Source organism: Argopecten irradians, chromosome 1, assembly GCF_041381155.1.
Source record: "Argopecten irradians isolate NY chromosome 1, Ai_NY, whole genome shotgun sequence".
Lineage (NCBI taxonomy): Eukaryota > Metazoa > Mollusca > Bivalvia > Pectinida > Pectinidae > Argopecten > Argopecten irradians.
In genome coordinates this window covers 37949449-37973082 of record NC_091134.1, presented here as the reverse complement: position 1 = coordinate 37973082, position 23634 = coordinate 37949449, and the positions used below count along the sequence as shown (strand labels likewise).

At 35.7% G+C, this 23634-nt stretch overlaps 1 protein-coding gene across 4 annotated transcripts in view; it reads right to left on the bottom strand.

The window, feature by feature from the left end:
* Positions 1-18911, bottom strand: part of LOC138326799 (four and a half LIM domains protein 2-like) — an 89382-nt gene extending 70471 nt beyond the window's left edge. The window contains exons 1-2 of one of the 4 annotated variants that reach the window (XM_069272807.1): positions 18835-18911; positions 17764-18005 (exon numbers count right to left, since the gene is read on the bottom strand). In XM_069272807.1, coding sequence (XP_069128908.1) covers positions 17764-17901 — 138 coding nt within the window. In that variant the 5' untranslated portion in view covers positions 17902-18005; positions 18835-18911. Of the gene's footprint in view, positions 1-3978; positions 4000-17763; positions 18006-18834 lie in introns of those variants that run through there. The other 3 variants (XM_069272802.1, XM_069272816.1, XM_069272821.1) reach the window with 3 other exon arrangements.
* Positions 18912-23634: the final 4723 nt, after the last annotated feature.

The window sequence follows — 23634 nt, the reverse complement described above, 5'->3', positions numbered from 1 at the left end:
TTCTATTTGAAATAAATAATTACTGTCTAGTTATAATTAAACTTGATTTTCTTTAGGTTGGAGTAATGGTTATATGAATTTTTTTGTTACATAGCCAACAAATATTTATGTGATATTTTGATGATTGGTTAAAATATATTATATAGAATACTGTATGTACCCAGTGCTCCTTCATCAAAGACAATGATCAGACAAATGTGTATATACACAGTGGTGGAAAACACATACAAAATGTCTTTGAAATTCCAAAAGCTCTGTTCCTTTACACTAAATTGTTGTCGTGTTGTTGCATAAAACAGGCCAAAATGACCCAATTACTTTGCTCTATGCTGAGTATCTGCCGTCTACCTCTAACTTCAATGTTTGACTTAATTGGGAAATTATTTCACTTCAATTCTTTTACTCCACTCAGATTATCCAGATAGGTTTTTTTATCTGCTGCCTCAACAGATTACTCATCAATGTTTACGTATCACGTGCACCTGCTCATTCAAATGGATCTGGATAAGAGAAGCTTAAAATGTCATCTGACATCTAGGATATTCCAACATCCACCCTTCCATTCAGTATCTATACATAGAATCTCAGTTTTATCTCATCATCTTAGATAAGCTATCAGTTTCAAGTTAATATTCCGACTCATCACTTCAGAAAAATTTGAATATAAAAATTGTTTATAGATAGCATACCAAACAGCACTGTATTAGACTCAATAATTGATAAATCATGGTGACTAATTAGGTCATTCTGAACAAAATGAGGATTGTACGGACACTTCTGAAGAATTGCAACAAGAACCAGATGTTTCTGAAGAGTAAGCACTCTTAAGGTACATCTCTGACATCCACCTTACAAATTTAGGTTCAATTGGGTAAATTTGGGTTAAAATTTGAGAGGTAATCAGTTGATGACATTCAGAACGGAACTTGAAACACAAGGCAACTTAATGGTTATAAAAAAGAACCCGATATCATATTCATGTTTTCTTATACATAGCCGCATTATCTACTATGATACATAAGAAAAACCATCACCGAATGATACATAAACAATCTCTTACCTCATCGCATGAAATAACAATTTCAGGAATTTGGTAGTCCATATTGTTTACAAGTTTTTTGATAACACGCTGATGCACTTAATAAACCAAGATTCCTATGCCGATAATTATCCCAAGTTGGCTACATGAATACAAACAAATGTTACATGATATGCTGTATTTGTTGTAAACGTTTCTAGATTGTTTACGATAGTAGCATTTTGTATTTGAAAGTATAACTCCACTTTAAGTTCTGCAAAAACATTCCATACTTTGAGATTTTCGGAAAAATGAAATTGAAAACAGCTGACATGTTGGTGGCAGCTCAGGACGTGTACAGGTGTGAAAGTCGAGAAAGTCTAGAACTACCTTCAGTTACACCTATCAGCCAGCTGATAATTTTGCATATAAACTTAGTGACCAAGGATTGGCCTGAATTATTGATCAGCCTGCTTAATCAGGTTTCTTTGTGGGTTGTGAGATTTAGGGCAGACTGTCCAGGTATATACAGGGTATATAACCATCAGCAGGGCAGTCTGACCAGCACTGCTACCAACATGCGTTAGGCCTTGCCCATGGATGATACAGGATCAATATTCAAAATATCAGAGAATTAGAAATGTAAGTTCTAAACTTTAATTGCCAAAAAAAAGTCTATATCAATGAATATTTTATGGAGATACAACATTCAGCATATTGCTTGCACCATGCAAAAGGATTGATTATGAAAGGTAGACATTAAACAGAACTAGACTGGATCTTCTTATGGTGACTTCAAAACAAATTCTGGATCTCAACTGTACACGACATTTAGATATTCATCAGGATTTCTTCATTATATGACAAAAGTATTTAACATCCAGAATACTTTAGCTGCGACATCGGTTGGATGTTTGATTAGATGTCCTATCACCGGCCAAGGTCATTTAAGGGCATCCTTCTGTGTTTGTAATGAACAAACTCTTGCCCATTTTATAGTACAATCTTACCGAACAGCACATCGCTACACCCCACCAGGTCACATTATGCTGACAACCAGTAGTCTTTCCCTCTTTAAGCCAAACATTTTGATGGGAAAGGAACTACCACTTTTATAGAATAGAAGATGTGTCTCAGCCAAAGGTCAGAACTCAAAGCAAAATATAGAGAGTCTGTAATAAACTAGCTTGCTAATTTGTAAGAAATTATACTGATCCTTAATTAGTCAACAGTAATTAAACTAGACAAAATCACACATAATGATGTTTACTTTACCACAAAATCTTGTATCAGTATTCTAGATCTCCTAACTGCAACATTAAGATCTTCTGTACATTCAGACAATTCTCATTCATTGAAACTCAACACCTCATGTTGAAACAACTACTGGTAGTAATTAGTGTTATTGTTCTAGTCTGCCTTCATCAGATCCGGTTGCAAGAAGAATGATGTTTTAGGCAGACTTTTGCTGCTGGGCGACAAAAAATGACATAAACCTCGCACAGAAATGACTCAAAAAAATCACAAAGGCTGTTGCTTCCGGCTGTAATATTGTTCGGACTTGTAGCTATTAAAGCAGCTTTTATCACAATTTCCTCTGAAATCACCATTATGTGTTTTTATTGATCTAAGTTGTCTACCGCTTGTGCCAGTGTTGGCAACCATTTTATTTCGTTGATGTAGATACTACAGTGTTTGTATATAAAGAGTGAAAGCTAAGATAGAAACGCATGTTTAGATTATCAGCATGCTATACACATATTGATTCCATCTGCTTCACATTAAAAGGACTAGTTTTTTGTCTTCTTAATTAAATGTGGTAACACGTCATTCCTGCATTAAATTCATAATTCAGCCGCAGTTTAAAATAAACAATTAAGAAAGTTATTAAGGAATATTAAAGAAATTTACAAACTATCCTGAAACATATACCAACAAGGGCTGTTTTAATTTAATGTTCCAATCAGATGTTGCCAAGGCTTTTAATTCCACTATAAAGCAACACTACTCACGATGTGCATTTTGATATTACCAATTCAGCAACAAAAAATATTATGATATACGGACATATCAAACATGGACCTTTTGTTAAGGTCAATATGGTGTTATACCACCCTGGCAGGTGTAACTTGGTAAGACCAAGAGTGTAACACATCCGTGTATTGATATTGCATGATTTCCATTACATAATTCTATTTTACCATTAAGATTGTACAATAGCTCTGAATAAATGAAACATTAGATTAAATGAAAATCTATAGGTTATGGTATCCAATGTTTCTTGTAATAAATTGTTTGCAAAGTTTAGTTGTCTAAACTAACTAGACTAATATTGTTTTTGCTCTCATGACCATGTCATGAAATTGTCTGTGCACATGTAACATTTTGAGATTGCTGCCAAGTAGCAATTAAAAAACAAATCTTTATCTTTCAAATGAAAGGTCTTTTCCCTGCATTTTCCTTCTCACATTGGTGGCATAGAGAAAGATGTATATTGAGTCTAATATCCACTTCAAATGCTACAGCTAAAATTTAAAATGGACTGATGTTTGACATTTTATAATTTCCGATCAGTTGCATAATTGAATGTGCATAACTGTATTGGGACACAAGGGGAGACAGTACACATGAAACAAGTTTAAACTTCAATGCATGTCCATTGTTTTAACATTTACACACAATTTTCATAACTCTTCCTTAAATGATATAATTAAAGTTTATAAGAGTAAAATTTACCTTCATTTAATTTCGAACAAATTATAGCATGTTAAAAGGTGACATGGATATTGCTTTTGCTGCATGTGTGGCTAATTTGGTCCCAGAAGCTTTATCAGTTCAGGTGTATATAGAATACTGTTGTGTGTCTGAAACAAACGTCTCATTGTTCACATAATAGATGGAGAAAGTTAAATCAGTCATGCATAGACAAAATGGCATGTATGATGTCAATTCAAACTCACCGACATTCTTATATGTACCAGGATACTCCTCTGTATGACCTTGAGATACCTGTAGTTCCTTAATTACAGGTGTGTCCAATAAGGCAATATATCTATAAACCAATACTAAGTTAGCACAAGAAGTACATATACACTAAAGTTCACTACCAGGGGCAGCCTGACCAGTTCCCCATCGGAAGTTCAGTACACAGACTAGGAGTGATAATTTGATTTTAGATCTGCCAACACCAGTTTACTTAAGGTATTCTGGCAGCAGTATATAACATCCAATAGGAGAAGAAAGCTTCACACATTCATAATTCCAATGGGAATCATTTTGTAGTTTGGACCACAAATGTTTGGTATTTGAAATAGGAAATTGCTCTTCATTTTTAATCCATGCATATATAAATGTGTGTGTAAAATATCCAGCTGTTATGTGTGTTTAAGAGTCCAGACACCTTGCTGTCACAGCGAGCTCCATCAAACAACCACAAGCCAATAAGCTACATACACTGGTAGTATTGACGGAGTCATTATAGGCAACTCATAGCCACATTAGTCCTCTGTAGGCTAGTCCCAAAATTATCTTTCCGATTGGAAGATTGTGCCTTGGTGGAGAGATGGTGTATTGACAATTCTATTTCTCCACAACATTAATCCATATGGTAGCTAGCTAGAGGTATAGAGAGGTCTTGAGAAAGGGCACAAGCTTTGAAGTACAGCGGAACGATGGCTCCTAAGTAAGAGACTTTAGCTAATGTAAATTGTAACATAGGTGTGCACAATATAATGATCACAGTCCTTGCCAGCTAAGATAGATCATTTTAATGACAGTGCTCACACTCAACATCACAATATAATTTGCAGATTTCATCCCAGGAATCCTGAGCAGTATCCAAAAACACCTCCCAAACATATGGAGAGGAAAGTAACATATACTGTAAAATAGTATATCACAGTGAAACACTAGATATAATAGACATGTGAAAAAGATTGTCCACACTTAAGGTTGGGGAATAGCAGTGTTCTCAGTGGATGAGTTCAATATTGGCCCTACACTGATGGTACTACACAAAACACTTGGTACAATACATTCTCTCTTAATCTATATCTCTCTAACCTGAGCATGGGTAACCAAGGAAAGATCGCCACGGTGAGCCCGGGTCAAAGGTAGAGTTCATCTTTGTGTTTGATAAATATCCAAAATGTTTTCTTTTTTGATAGGAGGTAATTGATAATTAGATGTTCATTTTAAATATAATTTTTGAAAAAGAAACATCAGTTGAGACCTTATTCAGATTTATTTATTTAAGACCAAAAATAACATGGTCAAAGGACTATACTGCAGATTGTTGTAATATATTTGGCATGTTAAACTCTGTGTTTGGTTAACACAATTAAGTAACCAGCCGCCGAAGATAATCGACAAAATTGCAAACTCACATGAAGCATTATTGATAGGATATATATAGGATAACACAGACAATTGACCTGAAGTCTTCCACATTCAGACAAGGCTGAGAGTTTCCTGTATGGAAATAAGTTCTGATTAACCTCCAACTAATTTATCTACAAAACCTTATAGTTATAATCATCAGCCATGAGAGTTAGAACCTTAGACTAATTTGGAGGCTCTTGATCTTTTAGTATTCGTTATTAAAGGCTACTTATTAGAATGAGGAAGACTCTGGGAAATCCCCTGAATATCTTTGCTACTCTCATCCAAAACATTACTATCACCTACATAAGCCAATAAAAGGCAATAGACACACATGAAATACAGCTGTGGTATTGGGATATTCTGACATTGTATCCCCTATAATATTGATTTATATTGCTACTATAGTTACACCAGCTCTACTTTGCCAACTCAGGCTAATAAACCACACAGAGTACACCTGTCCTAGAGGAATCTCCTAAACATCGACTTTCTGACAATCAATTAACTAATTAATCATCCAATTAAATCAAGTTTTTCTTTTCATGTTAAAGCATCTAGTTCATCCTTAAGTCTGACATTTCATAAATATATATCATGTACAACGTTAGATTATACCGTTATTCAGAATCCATGTTACATCATAATTACTATCCTATCTACTTTGATCAGAATTGCTTGAAATCTAACATTTAACTTCCCTTTTAGGAGGCTGCGGGAGGGAGAATGGAGGGCTACACTAGCTGGGTGGTTAAGGTGTTGCAGACCTCTAGATTGTGAGTTCAAAGCCAAAATGTGAAGCAATTTCCAGGTGCTCAAGGTGTATCCAGGTATCTTGGATACTAGGTTACATGTCCATAAATGATGCTAGCTGTTTATACAGCATAAAACAAAATAAATCAAAACCCTATAATATTGGTAAATAAAGATCCAGTCCATATTTAATACTTTCATGACATTATACTAATAATTTCACAGTTAAAGATCATTTATAAATCCTATCGATTCCAGAAGGCTGTCAGTCCTTATCTCCACTTTGGCCTCGAATAGGGCTTCATTATAGGAGGCTGTAATATAACCTAAGGATAGCAAAAAATACATCATCCATTAAATTATTATTTATTTGGGTGATCGGGTGGTGTAGTGGTTAAGCCGCTCGATTTCCCCTAGCCAGCCGGTAGGGATGTCACGGTTCGTGTTTTTTGAGCTCGGTTTTTTCGGTTCGGTTCAGACAAATCTTACTTGAATACTATTTAAGTCTATTTACTATCAAAAACAAGTTTTTCTTTAGATTTAAAGATGGTATATCACTCCAACAAATATTTTTTTCTCTATCAGAATTTTACTTTAAATTAAAAACATTAAAGATAATTAATTGTGTCCTGAAAAATAATCTATTGTATGGCACTATATCCTATATTGAATGAAGTACTAATAGTGCATGCAGCAAAGAAATCAAATAAATTATTTTATATCATTTTGTGTTTTAATTAGATATATAACATGATTAAATACCAATTTTTGTTCAAATATTGAGTATCTTTCATGATCTGTCATAGTGGAACATCTTTGAAAAAAATAATAATTAAGCATTTACTTATCTTTTTAACTCTTTCAGTACTATTGACACATTAATCAGTCACAGAGAGATATATGTCCTGGTATCCTTTATGATATATTATTTTGCCACTAAAACTTTTCCTTCATGACGCATTATTATGTCATGATTGACATGTGAAAATCGTAAGTTTTACAGCCAATCAATACATCAGTATTATCTCAGAAAAAGTGTTTAAAAAGTATCATGCATTGGAATTATAATAAAGATAAAAATTATTACGTACCAGGTGCATGATCAATCGTAAAATGATTTAATACGCCGAATATTGGCCGACGGAAACGGGATTGTTTACAATCGGCAACATAATGGCGGCCTGATTTAGCAGCCGATATTCTGCGGGATTGTTATCGGAAAAAAATATAATAAAAACATCAACAATTATAAAATATCAAACAATAAGTGAAATATATCATTAGGATATTATGTATGTGCAAAAAATGTCCGCAGTCAGCAAAAACCGATCTTCTGAATGACTTAACTTGCACACGTGTTACACATATACAGCATGTCGGTCAACAGGTGTATATCTCGGGATTCTGACAATTTCGCCGCATTTTCAATGAAATAATCAGCAATACAGTTTATACACATAAAGTGCAGGTATTAAAGGACAGTTATTTTTTTAAAGAACCGAACCGAACCGAAACTAAGAATAATCGTACTGAACCGAACCGTATGGTTGAATATTTCGGTTAACCGTATTTTTGGTTCACCGTGACACTCCTACCAGCCGGGGCTCGATCCCTGGAACAGACATGAAAATGTTAGGGATCACCTGCACGATCAGCTTCAATATCTGACTGAATCCAGAAACATGAAATCCCAGTCAATGGAACAATGTTTTAACTTCTAGCTTTCTAAAGTCTTTCCCAATGAACAATACTTAATATCTGGATGTCAAGAACCCAGCAAGCAACATCCTCCTAGGTTAGAAACCTTACAATTTTACAATAATTCAAATATCCTCCATGATAAAAGTTTCTTATCTATTAGGTCTTAGTCTATAATCTAGTATTTATAATATTCTCAAAGCTTTAATTTAGATAGTTTTGATAACTAACGTAGCTTAGATACACAGACCTATAGCTGCTGAGGGAAAGTCTGTTGTAAGTAGTATATTGACGGATTAGAGGTGTCAACAATTGGACTGTACGTTATAGACACACACAAATTACACATATAGATCCATATTCACATAGCATTTCAGATCACCATGACCCTCCTTATAATTTTAAGTATCTCTTTGACCTCGTCTTTGATCTCTGATAAATCTTTGGTAAATCAACAAGAAATCAATACTCAGCAACATGTGTTTGTGTTCTCAATTGATCTACTACACCTGCCACCTCAGAGATATTATATGGTGGATACCGAGCCTGCTAACTGGTGATGTAGGCCAGGAGGGGCGGGAGACTGTAAAGGCATATAATGTGGGGACAGAAGCATCAGGCAAGACATAGTATAATAGAAGCTTGTAGGAACCCAGAGGGAAGAGGAAGGACACAAAACGAGGAGAGGATGAGGAGTAACTACTAACATAGCAGTTGTCGTGTCTTGTCATGCTTATAATATTATATGATAAATGACTACATATACTATAAATATATATATGCTTATTACGAAGCATTTTGTTGGTCCCCAGCGGTTCGTTATTACCACATTGTGCTGTACTGAGATCAAATCCTACTAACTAGAGAGGGGGCTGAAGAGAGCGCAAGATGAACAGGAGACATGCATCAGACAAGAGATATGCAATAGAGGGACAAACAGGAACAAGAGGCCCATGGGCCTTAACGTTAATCTGACTATTAGGACAATACAACTAATTTGTTTAAAGATTTTAGCCTATTTGACCCCTGTGACCTTGATTGAAGATCAAGGTTTAATTCATTTGAACAAACTTGGTAGCCCTTCATCCCAACATGCCATAGGCCCAATATCAGGCCTCTAGGCCTCCTATAGCTAGTTATTCTCAAGAAGTTGTTTAAAGATTTTAACCTATTTGACCCCTGTGACCTTAAATGAAGTTCAAGGTCATTCATTTAAACAAACTTGGTAGTCCTTCATCCCAGCATGCTGCAGACCTAATATGAGTATCCTGGGCTTTTTGGTTCTTGAGAAGTCATTTAAAGATTAAAGCCTATTTGACCCCTGTGACCTTGAATAAAGGTCAAGATAATTCATTTAAAGAAACTTTGTAGCCCTTCATTCCAGCATGTCACAGACCCAATATCAGGTCTCTAGCCCTCCTAGTTATTCTCAAGAAGTTGTTTAAAGATTTTAACCTATTTGACTCAGACATAATTGTGACCTTGAATGACGGTTGTCAAGTCATTTATTTGAAAAAAACTTGGTAGCCCTTCATCAAAGCATGCCACAGGCCTAATATGAGCATCCTAGACATTTCGGTTCCAGAGAAGAAGTTGTTGAAAGATTTTAACCTATTTGACCCCATGACCTTGAATGAAGGTCAATGTTATTCATCTGAACAAACTTGGTAGCTTTTCATCCCAGCATATTGCAGGCCCAATATGAGTATCCTAGGCCTTTCGGTTCTTGTGAAGAAGTCGTTTAAAGATTTTAGCCTATTTGACCACTGTGACCTTGAATGAAGGTCAAGGTCATTCATTTGAACAAACTTGGTAGCCCTTCATCCCAGCATGCTACAGGCCAAATATCAGTATCCTGAGCCTTTCGGTTATTGAGAAGAATTTGTTTGAATGAAAAGTTTAAGCACAGCGTACGGCGAACGATGACGGACGGTGCATGATGACAATATATAGGTCATCCTGACCCTTTGGGTCAAATGACCTAAAAAAGAAATGGCAAACGATATGGAGCCAGGACTGAAGATGAGGAGACAGGAAAGAGTTTGGAGGCTGGAGTGAATTGGATAAGAAACCTGGGATGGAGAATAAAGGCACTGGTACTGGAGGGAATGGGTGTGAGACAGCTAGGAAAGAGGGATAAGGACTAGAAGCAGGGGACAAATAGCAGTGGAGGTGCAGTACAGGAAGCAAAGGAAACATGAAAAGGAACTGAAGGAGACAGTGGACTAGCTATTGGGGAGGGGTGGAAAAAGCAAGAAGACGGGAGATGGAGAGACTTGGAAGGCAGGAGATAGGAGGAGGTTGAGTTCTAGGGACAGAGGGGACAGAAAATAGGAAGGGAAAGGAGGGAAGGGACAAGAGATAGGAAAAGTTGAGATGAAGAGATTTGAGAGGCAGGAGATAGGAGGGGGAGCTAATGTTCTGGGAGCAGAAGGGGCAAAAAACAGGAAGGGAAAAGAGGGAAGGGACAAGAGATAGGAAAAGGGGAAATGAAGAGACTTGAGAGGCATGAGTAGCGATAGGAAGGGGAGAATTAAAACAAATGGGGTTATAGACTGGAAATGTTTGTATAACTATGTTTTACAATAAAGTTTTATAGATCTATATTAGTTGTTGTTTTTAATAGTGTGATGTAGGTGTATTCTATGTGTTTACATTAATCCAAAGAGAAAACAAGCCTTAAATATCAGATATTAAAGCCACAGAGCTGTCTCATACTTAAGGTATATACATTTTACCTGTGTAAAATACTTTTCCCAAACACCTTATAATACACACATAAGGTGTGGGTCAGAATTCTAACTGTTAATTCCTGAACTACATACCTGCACAGCTAGATACAGGTATAACGATAACACAATCATAGGAATTGAGACGTACATTTCCTACATAACATGCCCACTATAGGTGACCCCACACATTGTCCTCAACTGGAGAAAAACATCATCCAGATTTCCAATACGCATTGATACAGTACACACCTTAATTTATGGTAATTAACAAACAGGTGATTGGGAAAGGTCACACACAAATTGTGACCTAGATATTCTACTGAATTCAATTTTGAAAGAAGACCATATATGTCTGAAAAACTGTTTATCGCCACTATTGATGTAGTAACTCCCTACCCTGGGGGTGTTTTTTTATGAAAATTTCACAGTGTGAAGTTAAGCTTCACAAGGTCTGATACTGTACCATACTTATAATTGAGTGAAAGTCTGAATATATATTATATATAAAGGTTTAGATTTAGATAAAGAAATTCTTCCAAACAAAAAAATATAATATACAAATGTACACAGTTCATGTTGATCTATACTTCATATTTGATATTGGAAAATATAATTCTCAGTTGTACAATACAGACTTTAACATATTATATATGTAGATGTATGTAAAGATTAGTTTTGTTTATTTCAATAAATTAAACAAGGATACTTGTACATAGTTCCATTATTCACATACAGTAAAACCCTGTTATATGGCCACCCGTTTTACTGCCAAATCCGCTTATCGCCATGAATTTGTTCAGAACGGATTTCCCTCCATACAAATACACCCGTTATACCGCCAAACCCCGCCTACCGCCATCACATTCGTGGAACAAATGATTAAAATAACACTATAATGACCTCGTTAATATCGCCAAATTCTGTGAATAGGGATACATGTTTTTGTAAGGTGCTCGACTTCCGACTGACAGGTAATCAGCTACACACACTATGGCAGTGTGTACGACCGTGTGTACACAGTGAAATCAATCAACAATATGGGTACACCTTTAATTTGTTATTGTTTTACAGGTAGGTGTCACAAGTTCTGGTGAATAAAACTCACTTCTGTACATGTGTTTTACTTACTATTAACTTTATTTGTTTATTGACAAAAAGGAACCCGAAAGTCTGTTTCTCGATATTGCAGTTCGTTTATATTGGACCATAAAATGCAACTAGCAATTTCAAATGCGATATAGATATTACGTATGTGCAGAAGAATCCGCCGTTTAATAGTAATTAAAGATCAAATCGTCATCTGAGTGTCGTTTATTTGCAGACATGTGCGCGGAAGTGAGGTCACGACCGCACTGCGCTTGTTCAGAACTTCTATTCTTTGTTTCCGTGCGGGATTTCTCGGGATAAAAATATCATGTAACCGAGAAATCCCAGCTAGCAGGCAAATACGGCACGATACTTGGTAACACAAACGAGTTCGGTTTTCGTATTTAAAAGACATAAAACTGACATATTTTTTGAAAGACTATCATCTAAATTTACTTTGATTTTGGAACTATTCATATTACAAAATACGAAGTGGCTGTACACAGACAAACTAGAAAATCTGTTTCAGTACGGCACCGAGTGACTACCTATATATTAGGCCTACTTAAGATTTCAACGACAAATCTGATATACCGCCAAACTCGATATATCGCCAAAATCTATATATAGCTAGGAAAACAGAAGGTGGCGATATAACGGGGTTTTACTGTATATGCATGCTAGTACAAATGTATCTCTCAAATATCCTTAATTTGTGCATTTAAAAATTCTTGCTAGTTGGTTCTAGTCCTATCATTTAAATATTATTTTTTAATTGTACTGTACGTACATAATCACAGAATATGTCTCTACAGGTATCAAGTATAATGTTTATTAAAATAATTTATAAATGTGATATGCAAATAAAACACTGCAGGTGCCCTCATTGTACTGTACAGTTGTTGTACATACACCAACAGGTGTCTCCTTTAGCAAACTACATGTATTGGAAGAGTATGCCTGATCAATCTTCTGTCTGCGTTAGTAGCATGAAATACCTATATCTTGCTTTATAGTCTGCCAGGCTGTTGTGTATTAGGCTTAAAACAGAGTTGTTTATTCAGGTACAGTGACCTACAATACATGGATAATCATAACAATACATGGATAATCATAATAATACAATGATTCTATAATAGTGTTAGGGTGTAAATTCATAGATTTCCAAATATAATTCTATTAGCTATAAAGTACATTAATAATAAATATATAGGTACATGTACATCCGCTGTAAACATTACAGAGAGTAATGATTACATTGGTGTACATGGACTTAACATAGTATTAAATATAATGGAGACAAACGGAGTTCACAACCAGGTGCACCACATATCGTATTCGACCCAATAAGCGCCCAGGGCGCTTAAAAAATTTATGAAAATGAAAAGGTGCTAACAAGTCGAAATTATTGCAAATCTATACAGTTTTATGTAATTTTGGTCCTTATTTATGCATGGGCAATTGAAATTGAGACCTCAAAAAGGGGAAGGGGCGCTTATAGGAACATGGGCGCTTATTGGGTCGTACAGTAACAGCAATGGAGTTCACAACCAGGTGCACTACATAACGGTAATGGAGTTCACAACCAGGTGCACTACATAACGGTAATGGAGTTCACAACCAGGTGCACTACATAATGGTAATGGAGTTCACAACCAGGTGCACTACATAACGGTAATGGAGTTCACAACCAGGTGCACTACATAACGGTAATGGAGTTCACAACCAGGTGCACTACATAATGGTAATGGAGTTCACAACCAGGTGCACTACATAACGGTAATGGAGTTCACAACCAGGTGCACTACATAACGGTAATGGAGTTCACAACCAGGTGCACTACATAACGGTAATGGAGTTCACAACCAGGTGCACTACATAACGGTAATGGAGTTCACAACCAGGTGCACTACATAACATAAATGTGGTGCATCAGAGTGCACAATATTTACACCATAATTAAATAATTTACACCATCAGTGTGACTTAATTAAAGTCTAAATTGATGACATCAGAACCATATTGGTCAATATAGCAAAGTTTCTAAATTATACCGGTTTTAATAGCTCTAAATTAAGAAGGTAAAATTCCATACAATTATGCTGGAAAAGAGAAGAATCCAAATTAGACAAGGGCCATTTGGACAAATCATATTCTATATCATATAATATCAATATCTATAATTTAAATCTAGATAATAGAATCCAAAACAAAATAAAGGCCCATAAGTTGTGATAATTAGGGCTGCCGCGATACGACAGAAGCGTACCACGATATATTGTGATACACAACAACCGTATTGTGATATATATTGCAATATTTTGACCTTAACATATGTGGTGTTTATTTTGTATATATTCCATAATAAAAACACCCTTTACATTATACAAACATACAGTGCTATGTTATGTAGTTTTACATCGATTTCAACCATGTTGTTGAGTAACAAAAATGTTCAAATGTGAGTTTTTTTTGTAAAAATTACGAGTCTGTGAAAAAGCTAGGCTACAGACGATCGTAACCTAATAATGCAATATCTAAACATGATAGTGTCTGCAAAATATTTACACTTTTGAACCTAAATAATGAAAAAATTTACGAACAATTGTCTTGGCAAAATACGTTTAAGATCGTGATTAAACTTCAGAGGGCTGATCGGCTTGCAGTGTTGTTTTGACACGTGTAGGAATTCGAAAATGGCGGCGGACGATGACGCCTGAAATAGCTGGCAAAATCCCTGCAGCCAATGTATTCACCGGACCTTAAATGTGTTAAGAGAATTATATATTCTGGTATTGTTGATTGATGGAGCGAATCAACTTGATAATATTTCAGAAACTAGCCTAATGTCATATTGTTTATATTCAACGTCATGCAAATGTTTGAATCATTTGAACATTATACACGTTAGTTACAAACGTTTGACCGACATCAGAATCGAATGAAAACGAAACCCACATGGCTTCATATTATCGGAAAGGAAAACAAATACAACTTGCTGGTTTTGTTTTAATGACAGGACGTTTTAATTATATCAAATTAATGAAATTATGATACTAAGAAAATATATCGTAAAAAAAACGGTACAGGTAAACTGTATCGCGGTACAATATTTTTTGGTGGTGTATTGCAATACCCCAATATACCGGTGAACCGCGGCAGCCCTAGTGATAATCATCTACATGCAAATTCTAAATATCTCCCGTATAAACAAATTCAAAAATTTCAAACAACTTTCTGGCTTATAATATATCAAGTGCATTTCAATGAACTTGGATAAACATGGCAGATTATACAGCTCTTATCCTGTGATGACTTTGAAATTTGGAATACATATAAAGGTCAAGGTCAATAATTAGAACAACCTTGGGAGCCCTTTATTCCAGCATGATACATGCACAAAATAAGTTCTCCTAGGCTCTCTTTTAACAAGAAGTTGTTTTAATATTTCAGACCACTGTGACCTAAAATGAAGGTCAAAGTCATTCAATCAAAAATGCTGAAGGTCATTCAATATTGCATGTTGTAGACCCAATATCAGGACTGTCGACCCCTTAATAATTGAAAAGAAGCTGTTTAAAAGATTTGATTTCTATGAAATTCAAGGGCATTCTTTACACTCATGTAGAGCCCTTTATCTTAGCATTAAAGATCTTTATATGACCTTTGTTACCTGCAATGATGGTCAAGGTCATTCCTCTGAGAAAGAAATTAGACTTTTCCACCTCAACATGCTTATAATTACAATGTCAAGTCTCTGGTCCAATTCTTGAAGATGATAATTGGTTTAAAGATTTGTTTTCTATTAAGCCTATATAACCTTGCATAATGTCAAGGTAATTCCACTGAATAAACTTTAGATCCGATCCTTTCCCTTTATTAACATTCCATTTTTAATTATATAAGGAATCTGCATGGGCCTCTAATATTTTAAGTTATTTACATGAAGGTGTTTTACTTTTTAACAAAATTAAACCTTAAACAAATACACATGCAGTTGGCCAATGTGACCTTTACTTATAATTAGATCAAGGTCATTCATTTGACCACACTTTATATTAGCCATGTATCCTTATATAAAGGTAAACTTTAAGACACCAATGTCAATTAAGGTTTTATGCCTCATAATCATTGAAAAGCCAGATAGAAAGAGATGGGAACATAATTCATAGGTAGGTCCGTGTTATAATCCGTACAGTCATGTCATGTCGCGTACACATTTGAATAAAACACGAGTTAACAATGTATAACATTGTATTCTCTGGTGTCGCATTGTTCTTTAATAAGAGTGGATGGCTAGGCCTATCATAATCCTGGGAGCATAATTCATAAACACTTTCATTTCAGGGCCATGGTAAAAGAATTCGTATCAAAAAAAGTCACTGTCAGAAATTACACGACAGAAAACTTACTATTGGCGTTTTGAAAGCTGTTCTGGCACGACAAAGATATTCATTAAGGATAAAGCTTTTTTTCAAAAACCAACCCCACCCATTACGGATTGCCTGTTGATGACAAATCACAGGCAACAGGAGTTTAAGGAGGCGAAAAATAAACAATGACGATCGCCTGGTTTCCAAGGTTAGACCAACAGTCCTTCCACTAGAGATACGAACAGGAAAAAACTGGCCCAAGAAGTTTGTAACGATGCTGGCAGTAACAAAGGGTTAATGGGTCTTACTACGAGCGGTATGTCTTGCCTGTACGGAGTTGCCCGACTCTAGGCAATCGGATATGCAGCTATAAAAACGCTTGTTTAGAAACGGAGAAGAAGTATCGGGAGAAAAAAGAGTGGACTTAGCAGATTTATGAAAACGACACCCAGATCTAAGCATTAGAAGCTCCAACACGCGTTTATCAAACCGTTCGGGCACGAATGCTAATTACTTGTGAGGTAACAGGAAATTATTTCCATGCATTAAACGAAACTCTTGATTCCCTAAAACTTAAGGATCAACCCCATGAAGATAAAGTGATATCGACGAAACCAGTGTCCCTTTAACAGCATAAACCAGCCAAGGTCATAGCGGATAACTGGGGTCAGAAAATCTCCCAGGACGCGTTGGTAACTCTAGAGATAATTAAGTGTTCTGGCATGTATCAAACGCCGCGGGGAATGAAAATACCCCTATGGTAATCACCAAAGGGAAAACATACAAAAGTCATGTATGCTTTACATTACAAAGGAGGGCGTCCCTTGAATACCATGTACACGTTCCAGCAATCGTGCGACCTGGATGGAAGATGCTTTTAGGAAAAAACATTTTTAAGGATTAAACGATCAATATGTTTATTTTCATTGCTTAGCCAAAAATGTTAACCATGGTACGTATAATAGATATATCCATCAGTGTTCAATTGAATTTTCAAAAAATCTACATTTTGGAATGATCTCCAATTTGTATTTAATTTAAATATTATATCAAAACAAAGGAAAGTAATTTTCAATTTAAGGGGTATTTCATCACTTGTTTTGGAAGGTGCATTTTTGTAATGGTATCATTGTGGGTACCTTTGAGAGGGGTTGTCCGTATAAGGCAGAGAAAAATCTATGTCACTGCATCCACATTGTTTTAAACCCTGGCAACGCCCCTACATCCATCAAAAATATCAGCTTAATATAATTAAGAGGTCAACTAAATCTTATCATTAATGGCAAAAATGTAAAAGCATCAAGAATTGAAAACAAAAAAAATAAAAGCAAACATAAAATAATGAATTTTTGTGACATACACCTTTATGTATACCATTTTGGTAAAGTATAAGTACATAGTTTGTTAGCATTAACACCTGTTGACACTATTTATATACTGTAACTTCCTGTTTATAACTACATGATCCACACAAACATATTGAACAACTAAAAGATACTTATTTTTGTGGCAATGGATATTCAACTTAGATAAATGTTCATTGATGCTTGTTTTATCCTATTTATGGCCAATTCCCATAGTTACATTATGAAGATATTGTTTGTATTGAATTAATTACCCCCTCTTGGGCCCCACCAACTGAATTTGAAAGTTGCAATAATTATCGTCTGCCTACTTTCATTCAAAACCACGAGACGTATATTAGAATAACTGCCGGACTTACCCTTTGGTCTTCCTCGTCTATTCGTAAAGAATTAATATCCACAGAATCTGCTTCAATCCCAAGAGACTGAAAGCAGTCACTGGCATTTTCAACAATTTCAGCGGTCCCTTCGACGACTGTCCCATCTAGTTCCGCCATGATGCTTCTTCACGACTAACAGTAGAGCCGTGTGCAAAACAGTTACCTTTCCTCTATTTTCGCTTTACGGTTTGCACCTGAGTACCTGCCAATCCTTTTTACTCCTGTAGGCAAATAAAACAATACACATATGAAACAACTAGGTGCAATATTAGGATGGTATTAGTTAAGATTTGTTTGTTTTCCAGATATATCAGTATACATTTAAATTAAATGGCATTTATTTAAAAGTCTCTGATTATACATAATGGGTACATGCTAAATACATAATGTAAATATTATACTGTACTCAACAATAAGGCCTTACCTGTTGTGTGAGGTGGTCTTTTCTCAGATTTCGTAGGATAGAAATATATTTAGAAAACGGCAAATTACATGTATATATGCGCAAAACACGTTGGGATATATAAATTGATATTCGTTAATATCATTGGTAGTAAAAAATAACTTTTTAAAGTATACTATAGTAGTATATAATAATAGCCTTCATAATGATACAAGTAAATCATAATTAATTCCTTCATCGGTACTCCAGGGGTTACTTTCACTGTCGTTACATCCTCAACAGTGATAGTAACCCCTGGTGTATCGAGGATGCATTTATACCTCTACATGCTTAAATCACTAAATGATGATAGCATTGCGTGTTTTGATCTCTAATACTATCTTTTAAACAAATCTGACCAGTTAAATCACACCTTGACATCTTGTCCGACAAATATATCCCTTAAGTAGACATTTTGTTGCAGACATGACTGTATCGTCTAATTACATGTGGTAAAAATAAGTTATATTTCAATTTTGTTCCTGTTTCACCAATATCATAATACAGTTGTATTTGACTAAAAACACCATACCTCATCGGCATATAATCTACCTTCAACTTATACATGTCGTTATAAAAAATTTAAAGTGCATTATTAACGTACGTACCAGCTACATGTACGTAGATCCCATCCCAGACGCATGTATTGTAGTGTTGTCTGCCGCTGTTGCTGCTGCTGAAAGTGATCATGCCATGATTAATCGAGGTTAAATTTGGCCAAGAAAACTAAAATACCCAAACCGATAGAAAATCTCCCCAGAACCACATGTCACTGAGATAAAGGAACTCTAATTAAGCCCTGACGTACTGTGTTACGATAGGGAGTAGGGAAAAAACAACACGCGTGTTTGTCAAAAATTTGTGAAAATGTGGAATATATTATTCTGTATTTGATAAATGATAATTTAAATATTTGTATACTTTTGCTAGCTTATCGATGTGCCACTCGATCTACGATTAGTTAACTGACACCTGCTGTCTCTAGAAAAAAAATGGATGATATATAAATGCCATATTCAAAGCTTCAAAATATGTGATTCAACTGAAATATCGCTAAAAAAACTTAGGATCTAGCAGCTAGAATAAACTCCTACTTTACATTAGTATTTACGTCACTAAGTTTTTTTCGAAATTTAGGATCGTACGAAAGTCGCTCATCACGAAATCTTCGACTGGGCGTAACTCATTCCTCATATCAGCTAATTATGATAACGGTAGCGGTGCGTTATTTTTACGACGTTACTAGTCAGTTTCAATATACGGTATACATCACTCGGTCAACTGTTTGATTGACCTCATTTACGACTCATTATCAATTTATTAAATGGCAGATACTAAATAAAAAAGACTTTGCTAAAAAGAGTACAATTAAGATTGAAGATGTTTGAGCAAGGGTTCGAAATTTTGACGCACCAAAAGAGTGTGCCGAGTTGCGCCCTATATTTTGACGTGGTCCATTATTCTTGTACGTTGTCTTTTGACACAAGTGATCTCTTAATCTCATGGTCTTTTGATATAATGCACGTGGTCTCTTATAGTCATAATGTCGCTTAAAACACACGGTCTCTCAATCTCATTATCGTCTGACACATGTGGTCTCTAAGTAATCAAAATGTCGCTTAACAAACGTGGTCTCCTAATCGCTTTATTTTTGACACACATGGTCTCTTAATCGCATTATTTTTGACACAAGTGGTCTCTTAATCTCATTGTCTTTTGATACACGTGGTCTCTTAATCTCATGGTCTTTTGATACACGTGGTCTCTCAATCTCGTTGTCTTTTGATATACATGGTCTCTAAGTAATCAAAATGTCGCTTAACAAACGTGGTCTCTTAATCGCATTATTTTTGACACAAATTATCTCTTAATCTCACTGTCTTTTGATACACGTCTTAATCTCACTGTCTTTTGATACACGTCTTAATCTCAGTGTCTTTTGATACACGTGGTCTCTCAATCTCGTTGTCTCTTGATACACGCGGTCTCTTAATCGCATTATTTTTGATACATGTCATCTCTTAATCGCATTATTTTTGATACATGTCATCTCTTAATCGCATTATTTTTGATACATGTCATCTCTTAATCGCATTATTTTTGATACATGTGGTCTCTTAATCACAATGCCTCTTACACGTGGTATCTTAATCATTATATCTGTCAAAACATACATGACCTCCTAGTCACATGCATTCATCACTCAGCGGTCAATCTGAATTACGTAAGACATTATTAATTTGTCTTATAAAAGCACGTGCATCAACAAGAGTTGAAGAACAAAATAGGTGTGTTTTTGCTCTCATTAATTATTTTTTAACTTCTGACGTAAAAGATGGTTTATAATGATGTGATGAATCATCACAGCTTCACTTAATGAAGTGGCATTTATAACATCATGGGAACAGGGAGACAGTAATCTAAAACAGAAAGATTCATTTCTTGAAATTATTGAATTAAGTCTAAAAATTACAATATTTGTTTGAATCTGCTCGTGCATGGTTCTTGCATTTCTTGTCCTGAAGTGTTAACTACGTATCCAAATATATTACTAATTCTACTATCAAAGGGACCTGGAAATTAGTCACAGTCTCGATCTATTCTGATGTCTATGAACCCATTTCGGACGTCGTTTACCCTTATATATTAAGTTTTACACGTATAGAAAATAGGATAGACCTATCTGTGGACAATAATTACAGTTATTTCCAAGTCCCTGTGGTGTCGATAACAAATAATCTTCTCACGAAGCTCTCTCATGCTAATTTATATAAGCTTTTAGCTTGTTTATCTGAATATTGTTTTAACTAACTCTCGCGTGCAGTTGTTTGAAAAATTGTATTTTTTCGATCGCCCGTGATCTTCTTGTTGACGACGGTCTGTATGCGTCACAATGTTTACGCGCGTGCAAAAAAACATCCAGACCCAGTAAAACAAAACCACATGCGCTAATTATATTTAATGTCTAAATAAAAACACTTTCACCAATTTCGTCTCCGAAACTTGTTAATAAACATCTATTTATAGAATAATTTTGGTGTTAATTTACAACATATTACCACTTACCTTCAGTATAAGTTCACCCTCCTATAGGGCCGGTATATATATATATATATATATATATATATATATATATATATATATGTATAAAATATGTATAAACAATCGTCTAGAACAGAAGCGAAGGATACGAAAATATGTGTATTCCACACGAAAACAACACTGTGACGGTATCTCCAGCTGCTTTACCAGACACCGCACCAATTAATGCCGAAAGTGTGTTCAAACGTCCAAGTTTTTACGTTACTAAAGTACTGAGATGCCGATCAAATCACAAACATAAACTCGACATTGAAATATTCATAAACACATTAAATGGAGTGCTGAATCTTTCAATCATTAATTATTTGCCATTACATAATTACTTAACAAGATATTTAGGCGAAAGATATATGAAATGTAATGTGTTCAAACTTCATAGTAATGACTTGCTTTATATGGCCCTTGCCGTTGTGTATAGCCCAAGCACCTTTATATTGTGTCTGATATCTCAATCTGGAGTAGGATCTAGGACTCTCGCAGTTCTGGGCAGGGTAGATCTTGTTACTGCGTTTTGTATCCAATTATCTTCAAGATGATGAAAAAAACATACAACTCATTGGCCCTTCTCTGACGATCATGTCCTGCGTGTGGCTCCCCTACTGTTTTTCTGCTCAATATAGATTTAGATTTCTATCAAAAACTTTTCTGGCAATTTGTTAAAGAAAATAATAAAGTAGATTATCTGAACAGTCGCACGTGAACGCCTTGCATTTATCTCGCGAATCCTTTCATCAGAACGTGGGAGTCCGTCCCCTAGAGGCTTTGTGATTACCTTTTCATTGGCCACGGATCATATATCATGTCGATCTACACGTTAGTGAGGGAAAATATCGCTTTCCCCATCATCTTACTTGGTATAGTCCAATATGACGAGGGTACGTTAGTTAGCCATGGATTTTGGTTTCTCCCGTTTTCATTACCGTATTACTTTGTGCATGTGAGGTGAAGGTGTTCTTCTGTGAGACTGTGATGTAGTTGTGTCTCCTTGTGATAGAGATAACTCTTGGTCATTTGTGTGCTACTTATACCTCACTGAAACATGCTACCAATGATAACGAGCAGTTGTTGCATCCAGTCACTATGATGCTTACAGCGGGCGAACCAGTCGTCCCATAGCCGTTTGATAAGTAAGAAAATGCAACCGCAATTCAACTTTATTCCGAATAACATGTGAATGGATATTGCTATAGCTTGTGTTGCATTTACAGCTGTAACTGTCAAACACATTTTGCTCGAACGGTTTAATTGCAATCAATTTACAATAAGGTTTTATTAGCATTACACATACGGAATAATTCGGAGGGATACAGGTGAGATTCTCCAAGGTCGGAGTTTCCAGCACTATGTAAGCCTAGATAGGCATGGAGAAGAAGATAGTTATAGGGTTACTATCTTACCAAGTCTCGTCATCATAGCGATGAACATGACTATAATAGCACCAGAAATTAAACACAAGGACCGAGGATTTAGTTTGGTGTCTGCAATGAAACTGATAACTGATTCACCCAGGGACGACTGTCTCGTAATGACCACAACACACGTATGCAAGTCGGAGGATGTGATCTCATGATCACAATTTTGCAGATTAAACCTCCAAAATCAAGGAGTTGTACACACTGAAGGTTCATAGTTAACACACTCTTTCTAAATAACGGATAATTCCACCGAAGGCATTAGTTAATGGTTTGATGAAAAATGGAAGTGCCGTCCAGAACCAGAAGAACATCCAGGCCCACCGATACATCATCTTAAGGGAAAGATGGAACCAGCATGGTATGTTATTAATATTTGCCTCCTTTTGTTAAGAAATGAGATTCAAATGATGACTGTAGAACCGTTAGTTGATAGAAAATTGCTATTACTGCCGCTGACGGCAAAAATTGAAGAGAAGAAGGGACTAAATTAAAATGCAAGCTAGCTAGTGGTGACAGTATTGGACTCGAGAGATCCGAAGATCAGAGAGGCTTGGATACAGACAAGAACGAGAAGAAAATGGTCTGCATATACAGCTGATAGATATATCATTGGGAACACGTGCCAGAAGACAAAGAGTATGACGTCCACGCTTCAAGCAGTGGGAGAAAGCGAACACTCAGAAGCAACGTCAAATAGGCAGAGTGCATGAAGTACGGAGAGGTGAAGAGCAGAAGCGAAGGTGTAAAGCTGTTCAAATGGAATATTTGGAAAACTTTCGTGGTAAGAACTGTGGAAAATGGAACTCTTTGATCTAAATGACAATGAAAAAGATGCTTGAAAACTATTATTTCTGTCTGTTATTCGCGTATTTAACCATATTTTTTAACTCT